The sequence below is a fragment of the Colletes latitarsis genome, chromosome 4 (genome assembly GCF_051014445.1).
Source record: "Colletes latitarsis isolate SP2378_abdomen chromosome 4, iyColLati1, whole genome shotgun sequence".
NCBI lineage: Eukaryota > Metazoa > Arthropoda > Insecta > Hymenoptera > Colletidae > Colletes > Colletes latitarsis.
Genome location: NC_135137.1, coordinates 25,137,209 through 25,157,928, shown reverse-complemented (window position 1 = coordinate 25,157,928; position 20,720 = coordinate 25,137,209). Strand labels below are relative to the sequence as shown.

At 33.4% G+C, this 20,720-nt stretch overlaps 1 protein-coding gene across 2 annotated transcripts in view; it reads right to left on the bottom strand.

Moving 5' to 3' along the window:
- Positions 1-20,720, bottom strand: part of LOC143341152 (uncharacterized) — a 231,247-nt gene that overhangs the window by 26,362 nt on the left and 184,165 nt on the right. For both annotated transcript variants that reach the window (XR_013079564.1, XM_076763872.1), the window contains exon 4: positions 11,758-11,899. Coding sequence is in view for 1 of the 2 variants with exons in the window: in XM_076763872.1 (XP_076619987.1) it covers positions 11,758-11,899 (142 nt within the window). In the remaining variant the exon portion in view is untranslated. The remainder of the gene's footprint in view (positions 1-11,757; positions 11,900-20,720) is intronic.

The window sequence follows — 20,720 nt, the reverse complement described above, 5'->3', positions numbered from 1 at the left end:
TACTTTCTAATTAAATTGAATTTTGCTCAATATTGCTCTTAAAAGAGTAATTTTATCGAATGCCAACCAACTTAAACATTTTATTATTAATATAAGAGCCATAATTAAACATCGTTCAATAAACTTTCAATAATTTTTTACCTAGATACTTATTCAGATAAAATAGTTTCGAAACCCTTTATAAGGTAATTATTACTTACTTTTTATAAATAAATTATTTTCTACCTATAAAATTGTTATCTGATGTTGACGAAGTTTATAAATTGTTTATACGAATTTGTAAACAATTCATGGACTAAGTATAAGTCTGTAAATTAATTTTTAATTTTGTTGAAAATTGAAGTAATTAATTTTTGTTCATATAAAGTTATTTATACTTATTTATTTGAATAAGGAAGAATGAATATTTCTACATCTATTATTAATTTTTTAATAATTATTTGTATTACAAATTATAAATTTATTCGTTCACTTACGTTATTCAATTTAATTCGTCCATTAAAAATGTCCAAGCAAAATTTTATCTATTACTGAAGAATACCGCGAATTAGTTATTTGAATAAAATAATTTATATAATTAACTAAGTAGCTACAGAAAGGTTTATCCTAAGTAAGTTTACCCATCTCTTATGAGATAATAGAAATTATTTTTGCAATGATACGTGTAAAATATCAACCATAGTTGTTCTATTCTTCGGGACAGAAGCGGAATCAGGACGAAGAAGCTGCTCATCGGCAATTATGACTGACAAATTGTTAAATTTTAAAGAGCGAACTCGACCGTTATTACTTAAATTTTTCCTTCAAGTGAGAAAAACGTTTCCTAGCCAGAAGAAGTAATCGGAACACGTCTCTGTTTTACAACCATTTTCGTAATGCTTCACTCAAAGTTAATCTGTATATTGCATACTCCATTCATTACCCTCCGCCGACTCGCAGTACAATACAACCATAAACCACCACCCTGACGAAACGCTTTTTTGGTTAATTTTTAGGAAACAGATGGTTACACTCTCCTCTACCACTTCATCAAGAGGGCGAAAACTCTTCCCCGACTAACGAAGTCACAGAGGGGAGAATCACAATTTTGGATGTTAGCGAGAATTTTGTTGACAAGCCTTCATTCAGACGCAGCTCACTCCGTCGATAAACAATCCATAAAACAGTTATTCAAAAAATCTACTCAAGATTTGGCAAGTAGAAGTTATCACAAATGTCGGATAGAAACAATAGTTACTTTATAGTTTTAAAGATACAATTAAGTTATACAGGGTGTCCCGTAGCATGGAGACCCACTTCAGGACTAGATTCTACACATGTAAACAATAAAAAAGGTTTACATAAACATCGTCCTATTCGACCTTGTTTTCGAGTTATGGCGAGTTTCTTTTTTTACCACACTGTATTTGATTAACTGTTTGTCTTACCCTATCCATTTGTTCAGGAATTGTTCAATTTTCATGGAACCCTTGTACAATTTTTTTGCGTAGCATTCTGAAGTTATTAATAGGCACTTTGTATACAATGGATTTCAAATAGTTCCAAAGATTATACCAACATACAACTCCTCATAGCTTGAAAACTAGGTCGAATAGGATGTATGTTTATATGAACTTTTTTTATTATTTTCATGTATAGAATCTAGTCCTGAAGTGGGTCCCACATGCTACGGGACACCCTGTATACCTACGGATGTACTATGAATACGTGTCTGGTCGTAGAAACCGTAACAGTGAAGTGACTTGTTGCGTAGCTTATAAATGGAGGTTCAGCGATAGAATCGTGGTTAAATATCGTTGAACTTCTAATTTACAAGCCACGCAACATGTCATTTGCCGTTGCAACTTCTATGATCAAACACCTATGTACACTTCTGAACGAAAAGATAGCACACGTGTGCTGTCATTAAGTTCTAAAGGATAGGTTCAGTATTCGCTAGATGCAACTAATGGTACATAAACATTAACTCGTAGTAATATACTATACAGGGTGTTCGGCCACCCCTAGGAAAAATTTTAATGGAGGATTCTAGAGGCCAAAATAAGACGAAAATCAAAAATACCAATTTGTTGATGGAGGCTTTGTTAAAAAGTTGTTAACGTTTAAAGTTCCGCCCGTACTGAATTTTTTTCTCGAAATTGCGCAAGATTTCGGGGGAATGTCTATTCACCAAAAATGATTGTGATTGACCCCTGCAACCGAAAATAATTTTTCCAAAACGATTTCAAATTTTTTTTCTGTCGAAAAATTCCACACATTCTCGAATTTTTTTCTAGAAAGTGGGTAGGATTTCGAGGGTATGTCTAATGATCAAAAATGATTCTAATTGAACCTCGCAACCGAAAATAATTTCTCCGGAACGATTTCAAATTTTTGAATTTAATTGTTAATAACTTTTTAACGAAGCCTCAGTCAAGACATTGATATTCTTGATTTTCGTCTCATTTTGGCCTCTAGAATCCCCCATTAAAATTTTTCCCAGGGGTGGCCGAACACCCTGTATATATAACTACAAAATAAAGGGTTGATGTTCTTCCTTTTTAAATTTATTTCATTTTTATTAAATAAATGTTACAGTTTTGAAAATGTGCTATAATTTGACCTACTTTATTTTACACGTTTTATTAGCAAATATATAAACCCATAATAAATTACGACTTAAATATTATATTATTAAAAGATAATGGTTATCTACTATTCGTTAAATCTTGATACATTTTAATCTATCCTTGAGTACTTATTGATAACACACGTGTGTTATCTTTCAGTCCAAGAGTATATGCATAATACATTACTAGATATGCAACTTTATTCAATTAATCGAGGAATTTTTTATACAGCACATATTACATTCTAGACAAAACGGTTATTAAATTGCTGCTCATGCGTATATTATTAATACATTTTAACTTGTTATTTACTTTTCAACTTTCCTTTTTAACGAGTAATACCTAGGTTTTAATAGACTCGCTCAAAGATAGCTGAAAACATTTATAAACGTTTATTATGCCAACATTATCGTAACATTTATAGAATTGAGCTAACGTAAAAATGTTTTACTTTTTAAATAATTCTTAGGTAAATCATCAACGTGTAGAGATACTTCTATAATTCTAAATTTATTTCAGTGAAATCACAAGACACAAGGATTAAAAAATATCAATTACGTCGAATCATCTACTTTTTCACTTGTTGAAGAAATGTGAAAAAGTAAATCGAACTTCTAAGTTAGATATTTTTGTGAAATAATTGCGAGGGAATACCGCGTTCCTGCCCAGCACAACTTTTAATCTGTTTGACTGAGCACGTGTAATTATTGACTAATGTTACCGAATGACAAAGGAAAGTGCATCGTCGACACAACTTTTCGAATCGCGACATAAAAAAGACGTTGTTATATTAACAAGTATTTCTAAAAAAAATTGCCTGTGTAATGTTTCTCTTGTTACTCTAGGGGAAACTTCAAAGTTCATGAATATAATTAAAAGTATACATCGTTAATGAAGAAAAAAACAATTAATTAAGCTAATTATCGAAAAGGCACTACTCAAACAAATTATGTGACGAAACTGTTCTATACAATTATTGATGAAGTTTCCTTTTATAAAAGAAACGACTCAAATTATTGACATGTTTCTGCAGAGAATTTGTAATGAAACCTACAAAAAACGTGAATGTTTTGTGAACAAGTCGAAGTGCAACAATGCATGGAAATTAACAGCCGATATAGTCGGGACAATTAACAAAATGCAAGGTTAGCTTACAATTACATTCTACTGTGTATTTGCTGCATGCAAATTAATATTACTTACAAATTGCATATGATGGTATATCTCCATCATCTAATAGGTGCACAATAAAAAAAACCTGTCTCATCGTATGACCGTGAAAAATCTAGAATCTTTATAAAGTAACTAATGTACGAAGGTGTTTCAGAAAATATTTTATATTTTAGTCATACATATTACTTTCAAATATTTTCGAATGGTCTAAATAATAAGTTATATGTACTAATTAAGGATGAAGCACTCGGTACGCGCGAAATCTTGAAACCCCGTTAGAACTTAAAAATACACTCGAAACTCAAAACATTGTCCTATTTTTGTGATTCGAAACTCACGAAACCTAGGTAATTGGTAATATATATAAATAACTTATGAGAATATTGTGATAATATGACTTTAATTAAATTTTCGCTGGGTTTTAACGTTTTTCTGTTGTTTCTTCAGTTCGACTATAGCCATTGTTGAGAGCAGACGTGTTAACGTTTCTCCAATGCCTTCGGAGCCTTCTTTGTTCTTCAGTTGGCTAGTGTTGCGTAACGGGCGTGTGCAGCTGTGTGCTACGCACAGTATCATAGCAATCGACAGACTGCAACTTACCTCTAAATCTTTCTATGTATAAAATGTTTCCTACTGTCTAAATGTCTCAACCAGTTTAGTGCTACACAATGATGAATGATCAAGTTTCTCAATCTTAGCTTCTCCAAACGTCAAGTGCTTCTAAATATACAAACACCAACTACATTCTGGCATTATAGAGTCACATCAATGAGATTCAGATTTCTCAAAATCTTTTGTCAACTCAACAACGACAGCAGCATCCACAACAGCTACTACTGCAGCACATGCCTACTAATGCATACCAAGTGGATTGTATAATACCCTACTAAAGGCAACTCGTTGCAAGTTATAAAAATAGGTAAGTAAAGAAAAATCAGGTTAAGCAAAGGATCTAACGATAATAACATAATAGTAAGTGATACATTTGATACGCTTCCAACTGATGATGACGAAAAGAGAGACACTACGATAAATGAACTAAAAGTGCCTAAACCGTCACCGATATACACTTATGGCGTGGATAATTTCCAGGAAATTATTTGCAGATTAAGCGAAATAATAATAAAAAAAAAATGCAGCATCCACAGTATGACTAATAATGTTATAAAACTTAATTGCGTTGACTCTGATTCTTATAAAGCTCTAACTTTACAGAATATACAGTTCGAACATTATACAATTCAAGAATCCTGTTTCTTAAGTTTATTAATTTTCCCGGTTTTTCATATTCTAACTAACTTAAGCAAGAATGTTAAATCTGTTAAAAAATTTAACTATAAGAGATTTGAATTTCAAATCAAAGTTTATTTTTGACTAACATAGTTAAAAAACAGCTACTTCAATCTTTTCGGTTTTTGAGAATTTAATTACATTTTTTGGTACATGTGTATACCAATGAGAAATCTTTTTTATCCCATCTATATAACAATTATACTATTTTTATTTTATAATAAAATAATGTTGTATATGTGTTTTTACTTTAAAAAGCTTACAATACTTGACGAAAGTATCGACAAAAGTATAGTTTAAATCAGATTATATAAAATAAAATCTAAATAAAATCTAAGTAAAATCATTACTTTTACTAAAAGTCGCAGATGATATTAATTATATGCAACCACGTACACATGGAGAAGAATGAAAAATAAAAAAAATAGAATCTCAATTTTTATTTCGTCCGTCATAAAATTCTAGCTTAGACGTGGATGGATGGTGAAGTTTTGAAACTTAGTATCCAAGATGCAAGTCTCATCACGATCGTTCGCCTTCGGAGGAAGAAAATAAAAATACAACAAATAGGGCATGCGTTGCAGAAAAAACTTTCGTCAAGTAATAAATAATCTTTTTTTTTAAATGAAAGAAAATAGTATGAACACCTTTATTTCGAACCTTCTACTTCAACTTATTAAGCACTCTGGACGATTGAAATAGACATTTTGATATTCGGTTGTTAAAAAATAGATGGATATTTTGTATTAGTACATATGTAGTTTTTAAATTTCTTTTCCCGGTGTTTTCTGTCCGTTATATGTCAGAATGCACCCCCCTCCCTTTTAAAGATTATCCAACTGAAAAGGTTATATTTTATTATTATTAAGGTTATTATTTTATCCTTCAGCCACTAATAATGATGAAATTGCGTTACATACAAGTAAATATTTGAAATACTTTATTACAGGCTTCGTTGCTAGATTGCACATGGTTGAAGGGGTTAAGAATAACATCAAATGTATCAGGATTTATTATACTTTAAATAAAATTAATTTCTTTATTATGATAACGCTATCAGTTATCAAAGAACTTGAAATTGTTTTTTCTTTGCAAGTTCTTGAAAATGCGAAAGAATACTTAAAAGATCACAACGTAGATTATTTTCAACCTCTGTTAAGGAATCTTAACATCACGGGGTTTATGATGCGGACGTGACTTCTCTGCTATTTTTGAGGATTAGAATTTCGAGACATTTAGCAAATTGCATTACGGTCATTAAAGGAGTCTCCAAACTCCACTCGGGACTTGGAGGAATCCTTGAAGCTCTTCTTAGACTCAATAGCGATCGACGTATCGTAAACCCACGTTGGCGCATAGTTGTGGAGCACCGGGGGTTGGAGTCATTAGCGGGTTTCTCAAAATTATTACGAAAAATGCAGCGTTCTCGCTCACCCCTGCATGGTCTACCTGGACCCTAGGCAGCAGAGTGACGACTTTGAGAATTGGCCTGACCAATTCTCTCACTGATGCTCATCTCTGTCACCTTGGTAGGGGCAACGGAGTTTAGATTAAGGGTAGCATAATAAGTTAGAGATACATAGTCTTCGCACGAATACCGGATTCGTGCGTAATATAAGAGTAATGGGCTCATCGTTCAAGAAGTATCGCTCTTTCATCATTAATTGGTTGTCCCAATCATATTTTGGGTGATCCTTCGAGAGAACGGCACATGGCATTTCGAATTGTCTAATAAACACGACCGCGCACAACCTCCAATATATTTCGTTACTTTATTTTTATTTGTAAGAGTTTTATTTCTGTCACTGTAGAAAGATTCAATTAAAAATGAAATAGAATTTTGTTGAATAGTGATCCTGACCCCTTTTCCCCTCCATAAACGCTAAGAAGAGGAAATCCCTCCTACCCCAAATGTTGAACACAAAGTTTCAAAGAGAAAATCCCACTGTTCTATTTACTTTTCAATTTGTTGAGAGTTTTTAAGCTTATTTGAATGTCAACTTTATTTTGTTTAATTAAAGTCTATGTTTCTACTTACGGATTTATATTTTATAGAGGAAATAAAAAAACATTTGTATAGAACATTTTTTACCAAACTTTGTTGAAAAAAACAAGAGAATAAAAAATTTCTTATTTCGTTACTTCCAAAGCAGAGCATGGAAAATTAAGTCATAAGAACCAAATTTCCATATGGTTTTTGGTGACCACGTAATGATCACAAAGTTTACAGTGATTTGCTATACAAAAGGAATTATTTTGTGCTTAGCAATAATACAATATATTGTAAAGTTTACTTCTCACCTTTAAAGTTACCTTTTAAGTATTCTAATGACAACAAATCAGTAAATTTAGGTGTTTTCGATGAATTGTTAATGATTTTACTTCCTCATGTTTAGTCACAAAAAATCCATTTTCTACTTAGGAGCAGCAGTGAATTTGAAAAAATTTCTATTTTATAAGAATCTATAACTAAAAGTATAGATTTCTATTTAAAGAACATAGTTGACTTTTTAGTAACCTTGAAAACGCTCAGAAAATAAAAAATAAATAAAATAGCAGTATTTCCTCTTTGAAACCAAAAAAGTTTTGTATTTTAAATTTTTCCTGAAAATGCATTGTTTTTTAAAATATTTAAATGTAAAGTTTTCAAAGGAACACCCTATATATGATGTTATTATCCTACTCTTGTATTGATTTTTTCATTCATCTGTAGTATATTAGTAAACAGCTTTGACGTTATCATATAATACTTTATATTCCTTTCTTGAACTTCTTCTCTTCATTACTACTATAAGACAATAATGAAACCTACATAATTAATTGAATGTAAGTTTTTAGTTTGTTAATAAATAAATAAAAATATTAAGCATAACTGAATTTACTAATATTATAACTCAATATAATATTCAATAATATTCTATAAACGTAATACTGCTACAAAATGTTAATTTTTGTACAGTGGGTCTCGAAAATATTCGAACGTTCAGTACTAAAATTTTAAACAATAAAAATATGCATGTTAAAATGAAGTTAAGTATGAACGTAATGTTGTAACTATTATAAGACAAGTATCTAGATCATATACACAATATTTTAAATAAATGTGATAATATTTGTAAAAATTATAAAACATTCACTGTAAAGATGTACCGAAACAAGCTCAAAAAGAATTCGAACACCGAGAAATTAAATGGGTAAACAATGTTGTTCTGTTCGTGATTGACCTCCGCCTTTCGAACTTTGTTAAGTTTGCACGTGTGTGCCGACTAATCCAAACTCGAAGGATCATTAATGTTTTTCGTATAGTGTTTATTAAAAATCAACACTTACTACAGTACAACACTTACTTACACTTACTACATTTACTACACTCAACACTTACAACAATTGCTACTGATGCATTATTATATGGCAAATAAAAAAGCATCCAAATACTTCGACTACAAAACTCGCTCAAATGGATCCCAACAACTTTAAAATAATTGTTAGGAAGAATTCATTTATGAACTATTTTAGCGTTTAAAATTTGCAAAAGAATAAATAAATAAGTATGCTTTTTGGGACAAAGTTATCTTTTCAGATGAGAATAAAAATTGTATTTAGATCGAATGAATGTCGTTATGTATGTAGAAACACTTTGAACGTCCTACTGTAAAACACGACGACGGTTCTATGATGGCATAGAGGTGTACGACTACAAAAGTGCAAACGGTATTGAAAATCTCATTTTTATAAATAGTATTTTATATAAATAAAAGTATTTAAATATTTTAAGAAATAGTTTAAAAGAAAGCGCCACAATATTGGAGTTATTGAAAAATTGTTATTTCCAACGAGACAATAATACGGTAGGAATTGTAACAAAATGGTTACTATACAGGGTATTCGCAGGAATACTAGCCAGCATTTTTTTGGAAATGGTAAGTGTATCGAAAAAATGAAGAAGTGTAAAGTTTTATTGTTTCTTATGATCAACATAATAGTGTGTACGCATTTCTTATATTTGCATTAATTTTCAAGAAACTAAGATGACCTTCAATTTTTTAATGGAATGCTACGTATTTTTTTTATATCATTTGAAAGCGTGCATCAAAACGAGTTCAGTCATCACCTATACTATGATTTTCAAGAACATGTACGGTCAGAAATGAAAAAAATTTTTGGAATATTTTTCACTCTTATATTTACTGGTACATATTTCTAACTGATGAGATTACATTATATGTTCGATATGACTAGATACTTTGTATTTCAATACATTTTTCAGCTCTATGAACTATATTTTTGGTGACTTTTGCTAATGTTGACCTAGATAAGGCCTTGATAAGCTGCGTTAGTTTTTTCTGTACACCATTTACATCCTTAGGCGGAGCATTATAAACGATATTTTTAATGGTGCTCCGTAAAAAATGTCTAATGAAGTTAAACCGAGAGATCTTGGTGGCCATTTTACGAGTCCATATGTCCCAAACCATTTGTTTCCAAACTTGTTATTTAAAAAATTTCTAATTCATCTGGAATACGTGGCGGAGTTCGCTGAAATATTTCTTTCATTTCTGACCTTGTATGATCTTGAAGGCCTTAGTATAGAATATGGTTGAACTTGTCTTGCCTCTGTACAATACACTGACATGTATTGCATACATCATATAGTCCGGGCATTAACCCCAGTGAATATTTCTGGACAAAGATCGGTATGAAATTAAACAATTTTGGCGTAATTTCGAAAAATGTATTAAAATAAAAAAAATTTTACAAATATAGAATTTCATCGAAATTGGAAAAATAACTAGAAAGTTAGCTCACAGTATACAATAAGCCTCAAAATCGTAATTGAAGTCGAAGGCCTAACCCAACATTAATATAAAATAAGGCGTGTATAATTAATACTGTTCGAATACTTTTGTGATCCTGTTTCAGTACATCTTTGCAATAAATGTATCATATATTCTACAAACATTATTGAATTTACTTCAAGTATTGGGTTGTCCGGAAAGTTCGTGCCGATTTTCGGTAGGTAGCGCGAGAGACCTGACTGAATATATCACAATTATTGAAAACAAATGACATGTGTACATATTCTAAAAGAGATAGCTTCAGTCGTATTTGGAAAAAAGTTTGGTTACGATTCGTTAATTTTTATCAGTTTTATACGCCTTAGAATATGGTGGCAAATAAAGTGCATTATAGGCATTTAATGCTTTTCTTTTTCCGAAAGGGCCAAAATGCCACACAAGCGGCAAATAAGATATGCATTGTTTATGGCGAGGATGCTGTAGCCGAAAGAACTGTGCGAAAGTGGTTTGCTCGGTTTAAAGCTGGAAATTTCGACCTGGAAGATCAAGAACGCCCAGGTAGGCCGTCCACCACAGACGAAGATATGATTAGAACAGAAATCGAGAACAACCCACGCTCGACATTACGTCAATTAGCAGGAATGCTAAATCAACCAAAATCAACCATACACGATCATACCGTGAAGCTTGGTTATGTAAACCGCCTTGATGTATGGGTTCCGCACGATCTAACGGAGAAAAATCTGTTGGACCGCATCTCCATTTGCGACTTGCTTTACAAGCGCAACGAGGAGACGCCATTTCTAAAGCAATTAGTGACGGGTGATGAGAAGTGGATAATTTATAAAAATGTTCAGCGTAAGAGGTCCTGGGGAAAGCGTGATGAACCACTTTTAGTCACCCCAAAAGCCGGTCTTCATCCGAAGAAGGTAATGCTCTGTATCTGGTGGGATTGGAAAGGAGTCTTATATTATGAGCTTTTACCAAATAATGAAACGATAGATTCGGAAAAGTATTGTTCTCAACTTCATAAATTGAAGACGGCAATTGAACAAAAACGTCCAGAAATTGCGAATCGGAAGGGCGTCGTATTTCATCACGACAATGCGCGACCGCATGTGTCTTTGAGGACTCGGCAAAAATTGTTGGAGTTTGGTTGGGATGTCTTACCCCATCCACCGTATTCGCCAGACATTGCGCCGTCGGATTTCCACCTTTTCCGGTCGTTACAAAATTCCCTTAATGGGAAAAATTTCGACTCTTTGGTTGAGATCAAAACCCATTTGGACAAATTTTTTGCCGAAAAATCTGAGAAGTTCTGGAAGGACGGAATTCTCAAGCTAGGAAAGATGGAGAAAGGTTGTGGAGCAGAATGGTGCCTATATAATTTAATAAATGTATATCAATATTTAAATGAACTGCGTTTTAATTGTCCTAAAATATCGGCACGAACTTTCCGGACAACCCAATATATTATACACAAAATATAATATAATGTACGCATGATTTTTCTGTAATCCTTGTATTATGGTATCCGGTTAACAGAGATCAGAAGTGTAGGGGTAGGGGTGTCGATGGGTCTTAGAAATACGCGGATTTTCTGTTATGCGGTACGTCGGAGTTCTGAACCCTACGTACTTCGAGGAGCAACTGTACTTTCACGAGCCACTGTATAAACACTATCAAAAGGTGTTTGTCTTTAATTATACTGTTACTTAATTTCCTTCGAGTCAATCTAGATATCAGACGTATTTACTTCGCGTAGAAAAAGTATACCCGATTCCATTGATTCATTTTTGCATCTCAATACAGGCTGTGTTTTCAACGATGAAATGACTCGTTTAAAAAGTTAAAATAAATCCCTGTGGGAGATAATGATATGTACTCACCAGCAAACGCATTTGAGGGTTTTATTCATACTCGACATGGTAAGTTGCTTTTCGAAATTCTGGATTATTCTCTGGTATTTCCTGCTGCAAAGATCCATCATGGGCCCTATCGATTGCAGGCACGGCGTGAGTTTCAGAAATTCTGCAAAAAGAAAATAAACAACCAATGAAGTTGGTGCATTGGCAAAATAATAATTATTTTGCAAAACAGAATATTTAATGAGTATAAGCAAATTATTACATCAAATATTTCTCTCTTCTATAACACATTTTGGTATAAGTTTTATATTTAAATATGTTCTAGAGAAAATTGATTGAAACGAAATAGTTGGATTACACGGGATACAGTGGATTCTCGAAGTTCAAACACAATCTGTTCCAAGAGACAGATGGTTCGATTTTCCAGTTGTTCGAAATTTAAATTAAGTTCTCCTACCTAAAATAATGTGAATTGAATTCATCCGTCTCAGACATTTAAAATTTACTCAATACAAAACATTTTAAGTGCCTATTTCGAAAAGTCATAGAGGTAAATAGTTCAAAAGAAAAGAAATTTATCAATGAAATATTTTTATGAAAAATACTTATCGTAAATCTAAAACAAACAGTTCAAAATATGATAACAAATTTTTACATTTCTAGTCGAATCCATTGGATATTAATACAAAATGTCATAATTCAATCATTATATTCATATTTAATACACATATTCAAATAGAAATGGTAAAAATTTCTTAAATAATGTTTTCTATATTTTTAGATATCTTTGTTTCAAGCATCCTAGACTACATCTTCAAAATGTTCTACTGGTAGGGTTACGTGCTCGATGAAGTCCGTGGTATGAAACAATAATTTATGAACTGTTGTTGGCGTATTGTATTACAGATATAGTTTTACGAATTTCTCTGTGGTTTCCAAACAATAGTTTTTATTGCGTATATGCGTGATATTATTACTGTAACAATGTTAAATTATTTCCCCATCTATACCCGTAATTCCTCCTGATTTATAGTTTTTAAACAATCGGCGAGCAGTATGGTTACTAGCAAATCCATCTAAACATTCATGTATTATTTTTTATTTTTCGAAACTTTTCGTTTATTTGTTTCACCCTGAATTTGCTACTGACAAGTAGGTGTCTGTTTGACAAATGCAATAAGCAATTAAAAAATCGTATTCACGCACGTAATGGCGATGTTCTAAACCTGCATTTTCTTTCGTCTTGGGTATTTTGATATCTGATTAAATCCAGTTTATTCAAATCTTTGCATGTTAGTTGACAGAGATAACACCCTTGAATTGCGACAATTGGGGCTCTATTGCGGAGTACAAGCGACGAGGCAGCTATACCTGTATTGATCTAGAGGGTTTGCGATCACTGCAGGGTACAATATGGTTAATTTATAATACTAATAGAAATTTGGGAACTCAGTCGTTGTCAATAGCACTTACTACTGAAGACATTGAAGTTGGCACCGTTCAATAGAAACTACGATTGTGAGTATTCTTACATCGAAATGGGATGGAATATAATAAAAAATTAGGTTAATGGATAAATATTCTATCATATCAATAAGCGTTCGGTAAAATAAATAACCAAACGTAAAGATTAATTAATCATGTTTACAATTTTTAATTATAAATTTAATTATAGGACTATACTTTTCTATTAAATCAGGTAAAGTTTACCGCAATTTTACATATGTATACTATCATCAAAATCAACATTATTATTATCTGCAACTTCAAACGACGACGGTACCATCGGGCCGGGGGTGGAATAACGTGAAAATAAAGTGAAAAAAAGGAATAACATTTTTCCGTTTGATGCTTCGTTTATAAGAAAATCAAGTTTGAAAATGTGTAGATAGTACGTTTATTATTATTTTAAGATTGTTAAGAACGATATTAAGATCTGCTGTATCAAAATTTACAGATATTTTACGAGATTTACGGTAATCATGAAATGAACCGTACACAATTAATTTCTGCTGTTTTCTGTATCATCCTTTTGTCTGGATGGTGACGATTTCGAAATCGTTGTCTGTAGTGCTTAACTGCTACTGTTGCACTTCTATTACAAGCTCCTAAGCCTTTCACCATGTCAACGTATTCACGATTGCAGTAGGGAGACATTGTTAAAATTCGACTGATACAAACAGACTAACTGTTACGAATAACTGAAAATCGATAAGGTAGTACGCGATCTACGTTAATATGTACGAAATAAACAGACGCGTAACATCTATTGTCCTGAGACAAATGTATCTACCATGTATGTTTGTATGTATGTATGTATATAAATATGGATCGCGAGGAATGCTCTCGAAGTAACGTGTGAGCCGTTATCGCAGTAATAAAGTAATCTGTTAGTCGTCTAAAATAATAAAAACCCTAATATAAAATTAACACTAACAATAAGAGTAGCCGGTAGCCGTACTGCTGAATACAGAACGTAAACATTACAGAGGACAATGAATATGAAAGTGTAAACAAAAATGATCATGCTACGCGCGAGCTTTAAACAATTTTCAAACTCTATTTTCTCGTAAATGAAGCTTCAAACGGAAAAATGTTATTCCTCTTTTTCGATTTAATTTCGCACATAGGATCACCCCCTGCCCGGTAACGCCTTGCATAGGATGTTATGATCGTCCTTTAGTTCTGTCCTCGTGTCAGGTGCAAACGTCTTCGACACGTGCCGCGGAACGTTCTCGATGGTTTTCGAAGGATCGTAACACGTTCCATCTTCTGATTTTGTACCCGTCTCACCGATTTCTTGAAACGTTCGGCAGCCCGCTGGCTCCCGGCATTTGACACGGCACGTGTCATGGCCGCTCCTCTTTATGGCACGCCGGCCTTTCACAGGTCACCACACTTCCAATAATTTGTGCCATCGACGAAAGGTGAGCACCCAACATCTATTGTATTAACCACATTGAACCCTACAGTGATTGAATACATTCTATTGGGTTGTTCGGAAAGTAATTTCGTTTTTTCCCAACAGAGGACTTCATTGTATTTTTTCACAGCCAACTTCACACTTAAGCCGTATGGTTATTATATATTTTGACAGTAGATATAGCAAGACTTGCTTGTGAAAAAGTTCGATTGTTTCTACGCAGTAGTTTTTGGTAGGTGCCTTTTCAAATATGGAAAATGAAAAGCAGCATTTTCGGCATATTTTACTTTTTTACTAACGAAAAGGTAAAAATGCTGTTCAAACAAGAAAAAAATTAACCGATGTGTATGGAGAAGATGTATTGATAGAACGCCAGTGGCAAAAGTGGTTTGCAAAATTTCGATCCGACAATTTTGATGTTGAAGATGCACCACGTTCTGAAAGGCCAGTTGAAGCTGATGAAGACACAATAAAGGCATTAATTGATGCAAACCAGCGAATAACAACTCGTGAGATCGCTGAGAGATTAAATTTATCGAATTCGACCGTTCATGATCATTTGAAACGCCTAGGTTTAATCTCAAAGCTCGACATATGAGTTTCTCATGTTCTTACGGAAAGAAATTTGTGCTGTCGCGTTGACGTCTGTGATTTGTTTCTCAAACGTCAAGAAAATGATCCATTTTTGAAGCGCATCATCACTGAGGACGAGAAATGAGTTGAAATCTATAACAATGTTAAACGCAAGAGGTCATGAAGTAAACAGGATGAACCAGCTCAAAGCACTTCGAAAGCCGATATTAATCAAAAAAAGGATGATGTTGTCTGTTTGGTGGGATTTCAAGGGAATCGTTTTTTTTTTTTTTTTTTTTTGAGCTTCTACCAGACAACACAACGATCAATTCTAAAGTGTACTGTCATCAGCTGGACAAATTGAATGATTTATTTAAACAGAACTCAGGCCAGAATTGACCAATAGAAAAAGTGTAGTGTTCCACCAAGATAATGCAAGAACTCATACAAGTTTGGTAACTCGCCAAAAGTTTTTACAGCTTGGATGGAATGTACTGCCACACCCGCCATATTCTCCAGATCTGGCACCTTCTGATTATCACTTGTTCTGGTCTCTACAAAATTTTTTAGATGGTAAAACCTTTACTTCAAATGAGAAGGTCAAGAATCACTTGGATCAGTTTTTTTGACAGCAAAGAACAAAAATTTTATGAGCGTGGAATCATGCTACTGCCAGAAAGATGGCAAAAGGTATTGGACCAGAATAGACAATATATAATTCAATAAAATATTTATTCACTATAAGAAAATCGTTTTTCATATTCATAAAAAGAAACGAAATTACTTTTCGAACAACCCAATAGAATAGTGATAATGAGCAAACCCGCGGTCTTTCAACTACTTTACCTGTGACCCACGGCCCGACAAAACGTTTAAGCTGTGGTTCTCACAAAAATGTAAGGCTGCCGATACGTAATTTTTCGCAGCTTTTCAGAAACATAGGCAACTTAAAATTGATCCGGTGAAAATTAATTTTAGTGAACGCGGCGCCAAGGCGCTGCACAAGTGCGGTACAAGCGACAAAACGGCTATACCTGTCATTGTTTTAGAGGGTATGCGATCACTGCAGGGTTCAAGACGATTAATATTTATAATATTGTTGCGACGGTTTGAAGATGCATCGTTGCAGCAATGTGAAGGTTGTTCCGCAACGATGTAAAGCTGCTTCTTCAAACGAGCGGAAGCGAGGACTCATTCTTTCCGGTTGCTAAGAGGAACCAGCAACTACTTGAAAAACAGAATTACGAAAGACTTTAAAGAGGACGGACGCGTTATTAAAAACTGTATAAATAAAGTTCTGAATTTTATTGTTCTTTGTTAATTTTTGTGTTCAATGAGTTCGATGCGTAACACCCCTCCCCGGTGCAGCAATATTATTGGGAATTTACGATCTCACTCTTCGTCGATGGCATTAATTATTGGAAATATTTCTGTGCCATCACTTAACAAAGTTATTAGAATCATTGCCGCCAAAAAAGATTTCATTTCTATTAAAGAAGACAGTTTAAAAATGCGTATTCAAAACATTTAATTTTAAATAATTTAGGGAAACTTTAATCACATTTCAAACAACAAAATCCATCCATAAAAATTGGACTCAGTAAATTTGATCAACTTTGTCCTGAAGAGTTAGCAGGAACCAGTGAAACTCATTCTGTGTGTTTGTGTCTCACACATCAAAATGTGGAGTTAATGCTTACTGGTGCCAAATTGCAAAAATTAATTCTACCGCATTTACAAATACTTAAAATTTATTAACAAATATACATACAAGTGTTAACAATTAACGTTTCAATGTTCTTGTGTAACTGTAACTGTTCTGATACTCCTAAGGGTTCTGTTCTGGGTATCACTTGTAGAGGTTCTTGTGTAACTTGTAACTGTTAAATGTTCTTGTGTAATTTGAAGTGTCCTAATTGTAACTTGTAACGTGATTATATATTGATGTCAAATTAGGCGGAGATTCTATTAACCAATAATTTTACCCATCCCTCATGGGCCAGTCCTCCCGACACTCGAAATCCCACCCACTGAGGGTTGTACGGGGGTGAGCGTCCGTGGTCCCAAGGGACAGGTAAATGGGCCCAAAGTACGGTTTGGCGGCTTTAGGGTATGCCAATTCCCTTTGTGAAATACGGTACATTGCCAGATTACCAAATCAAGTAATTTAAGTAATAGTGAACCAAATGACGTATCCTATAAATTCTTGGAATTCCCAACAAATATGCTATCAAATATACGTTGTAATGTGTCATACTAATCGTACAACTTGAATATTTATAAAGATTGACCAGGTTTTGATTCGTAAAGTGTTAAAAAGTTTATTTAAAAAGCATTCTTGTTACATTGCAAACCCTTGAGCGTCCCGTCGCGACGCAATACGTGATTTAGGGTAGGTCCACGTATTCGAACCTAAGAGAATTTTGGTCTTTGCGAAGCGAGACATGGTAAACAAACCACTTACGAGTCCCATAATTAGCTATTTTCGACACCTAAGCGAGTGGTATTCTTAAAGCCAGATGTCAGGTAAGAAGTTCGACCATCCATATTTATGTTTAATATCTGCATCCACCCCGGTGTCCTTTTACTCGACTTTCCTTTCCTAAAACGGTTTTATGCATACCTCCAATTCATCTTCCTAGGTCCCAGCCTACATTTTTCCCAATTAACTAATGACTAATCAAACCACACCCAATTCTCCTTCCCGACTCTGACGCCTCCACCCACTAAGGGTAGATATAAACGTATGCTGCAAGCAACGAAAATGATGACTGTAAAAATCCTCGCCGTGAAAGGGTATACCGCAATTCACTATATCTGTTCTGTGCAATTACAGCAGGAACAATAAACAATTTTCTTATTAATCAAGAATTATTATTTTTATAGTTTTCCCATCGTGACTCAATAATTCGATGTACACGACAATTCCATTACATCTATCTCGTGTTGCCAATAGACAAATACCGATATATTCAATTTAGGATGGGTAGAATATTTAACGACTAATTTGATAAGTTAGAAAGTCGATTATTGGAATTACAAATTTATGACTTCACTTTAAAAAATTAAAGTAGTTATTTCAAATTTGCAAAAGAAAGTTTAGAACTTCATGAGTTTGTCGCTGTCGGAGATTTTTCATTTGTTATTCTAGACGAAATTCGGAACTATCATTGGTCCAATGAACAAGAGCTTGGAGGAATTAACTTTTGTAATTTAACACAAGCAAGGATTAACTTCACATTTTGATGTGTGAGGTATACACAGAATGTGTTCCACTGGATTCTGCTAACGCGTGCTCTTCAGAACGAAGCTCAGCAAGTTTATTAAATCCAATTTTTATTGACGGATTTTCTTGTTTGAGAAGTGATTAAAGTTCCCTTAAATTTTCTTTTTTTGATAGCAATGGGATCTTTCTTCACGACTAATAACTTCATCAAATAATGGTATAGAAAGATCTCCAATAATTAGTGCCATCGACAAAGAGTGAGATCCTAAATTCCCAATAGTATTATAAATATTAACCATCTTGGACCCTACAGTGATTGCATATCCTCTAAAACAATGGCAGGTATAGTCGTCTCGTCGCTTGTACCGCGCTTATACAAGGTTCTGGTGCCGTGTTCACTGAAATTAATTTTCATAGGGCCAATTTTACGTTGTCCATGTTTTTGGAAAGTTGTGCATCAAGAGGAGAAATGAGACTATGTTGTCATATTTTTTTTGCAGATTGTGGCGTCACCTCCCATGCTCGCCACCAGAGGGGTCGCGCTCTCACAAGTGTTCGACCGACCCCTTGGGTGCTATACTATATACAATCCTCGACCGACTTCCCAATATCCCAGTCGTCTAAGGCAGGGCCTGCTAGAAAGCCTTACTGACGAGTTCACTAGCAGGCCCAGACGAAACGCGCCCCCTCCTTTCCTTTTCTGCCCTCCTACGATTCTCACGAGTTCCTACCCGCAGCGAAGTAGCGCCACAAATATATTTAAGTTTTCGCTAAAATTACAATTTAAATAAATAATGGTAACTAAGTCCACGCATGACGGATATAGTCGTCATGACACAAAATACTGCCATTTCTCTATGACGGATATAGTTGTGAAACACAGGTGACTGGAAGAATTTATAGGACTTTGCAAGAATTTACAAGATTTGTAAAATTTACAAATCTACGAGAATTGCAAGGATTATTGCACAAGGACTGAGTTTAACTGTACGTTAACATAGAACTGAACTAAACTGTGTACAATTTGAACATTGGACAATTTCTGTTAATTTGTTTGTATAGTTATACTATAGAATTTCTTAATAAATTGTTGTGTTGATAAATGAATGTTTTTCTATTTGTTAAATAATCGGCTTCAGGAACTTTTTGGGAGCCAACATGTATAATTTGCTATTGGTTAAATAAAAGAAATAACTTTGAAAATAAATAAAAAAATTCAAAATTTTTATTTTTGTGGTAAATAAGACGATCGTAGACGGAACATATGCTTTTAGCGATTGTTGTTTTTAGTCAACGCTCGACTGTAGAGTTGTATTCGGTAGCTGTCGACTATAGCTGACGTTCATATCGAAGAGCGTTAAGGATGAAAGGGCTACGTGTGGTGTATGCGTACTTCTCGAGAATTGCACGAAAGTGATATGCATAATCCACACCCTTAATTGGATGGTGCGAATAATTAAGTTGTTGGAATACGCTTTAGAATACTGTGTTAAATTATTTATTCACTCAGAAACTAGATGCTACAAGAGTCTTTTCATTTCGAAAATATACTATATTCTAGTGCAACGGCTTCTAATCTTTTGTTGCCGTAATCCCCTAAAACTTAACTCAAGATTTAAAATGAGCATCTTATGTTTAAATCATATAATATATGTAAAGGAAATTATATGTATAGGTTTAAAAGTAATTTCTACATATGAAAATTAATATCGTTTCGTCTTTATTAAAAGCGGTTCACATGAATTTCTATTTGTAGCAGATTCCAATTATTGAGTTTTTTTCAAGCAAGTATCATTTTACAGACCATTAGAAATTTAATGCGGCCCACTAATGGAAAAAACATTCTACTGTTTGCGTGTGCGTTTTTATTAGAAATTAATTTAGTAAAATTTTTATTAGTTAGTTAAGTTTGGTAAAGGTGAGATAATTGTCACAAAATAGTAATCGCTATGTACGTAAACACGGTGTACATAGAGTAGAAAATCTTTCTTCTGCGTAATGATATTTAACTCACTTTTGTTTTAATTTAAAGCAGGATTATTGTAGATATATTTTTAACGATTCTGAATTTTCAGAAAATATGTGTTACTACATATTCTTATATATAAAAATAAGTAATCACCCATATATTTCTTCGATTATTTTAATACTGCATATAAATCTTGTTGGATTAAGAAAAAGAAACTTTATGTTCTAAACACAGACAAACATTTCTTATAACTGCCACAACAAACCATAAATATCTTTAAAATCTTATATCTT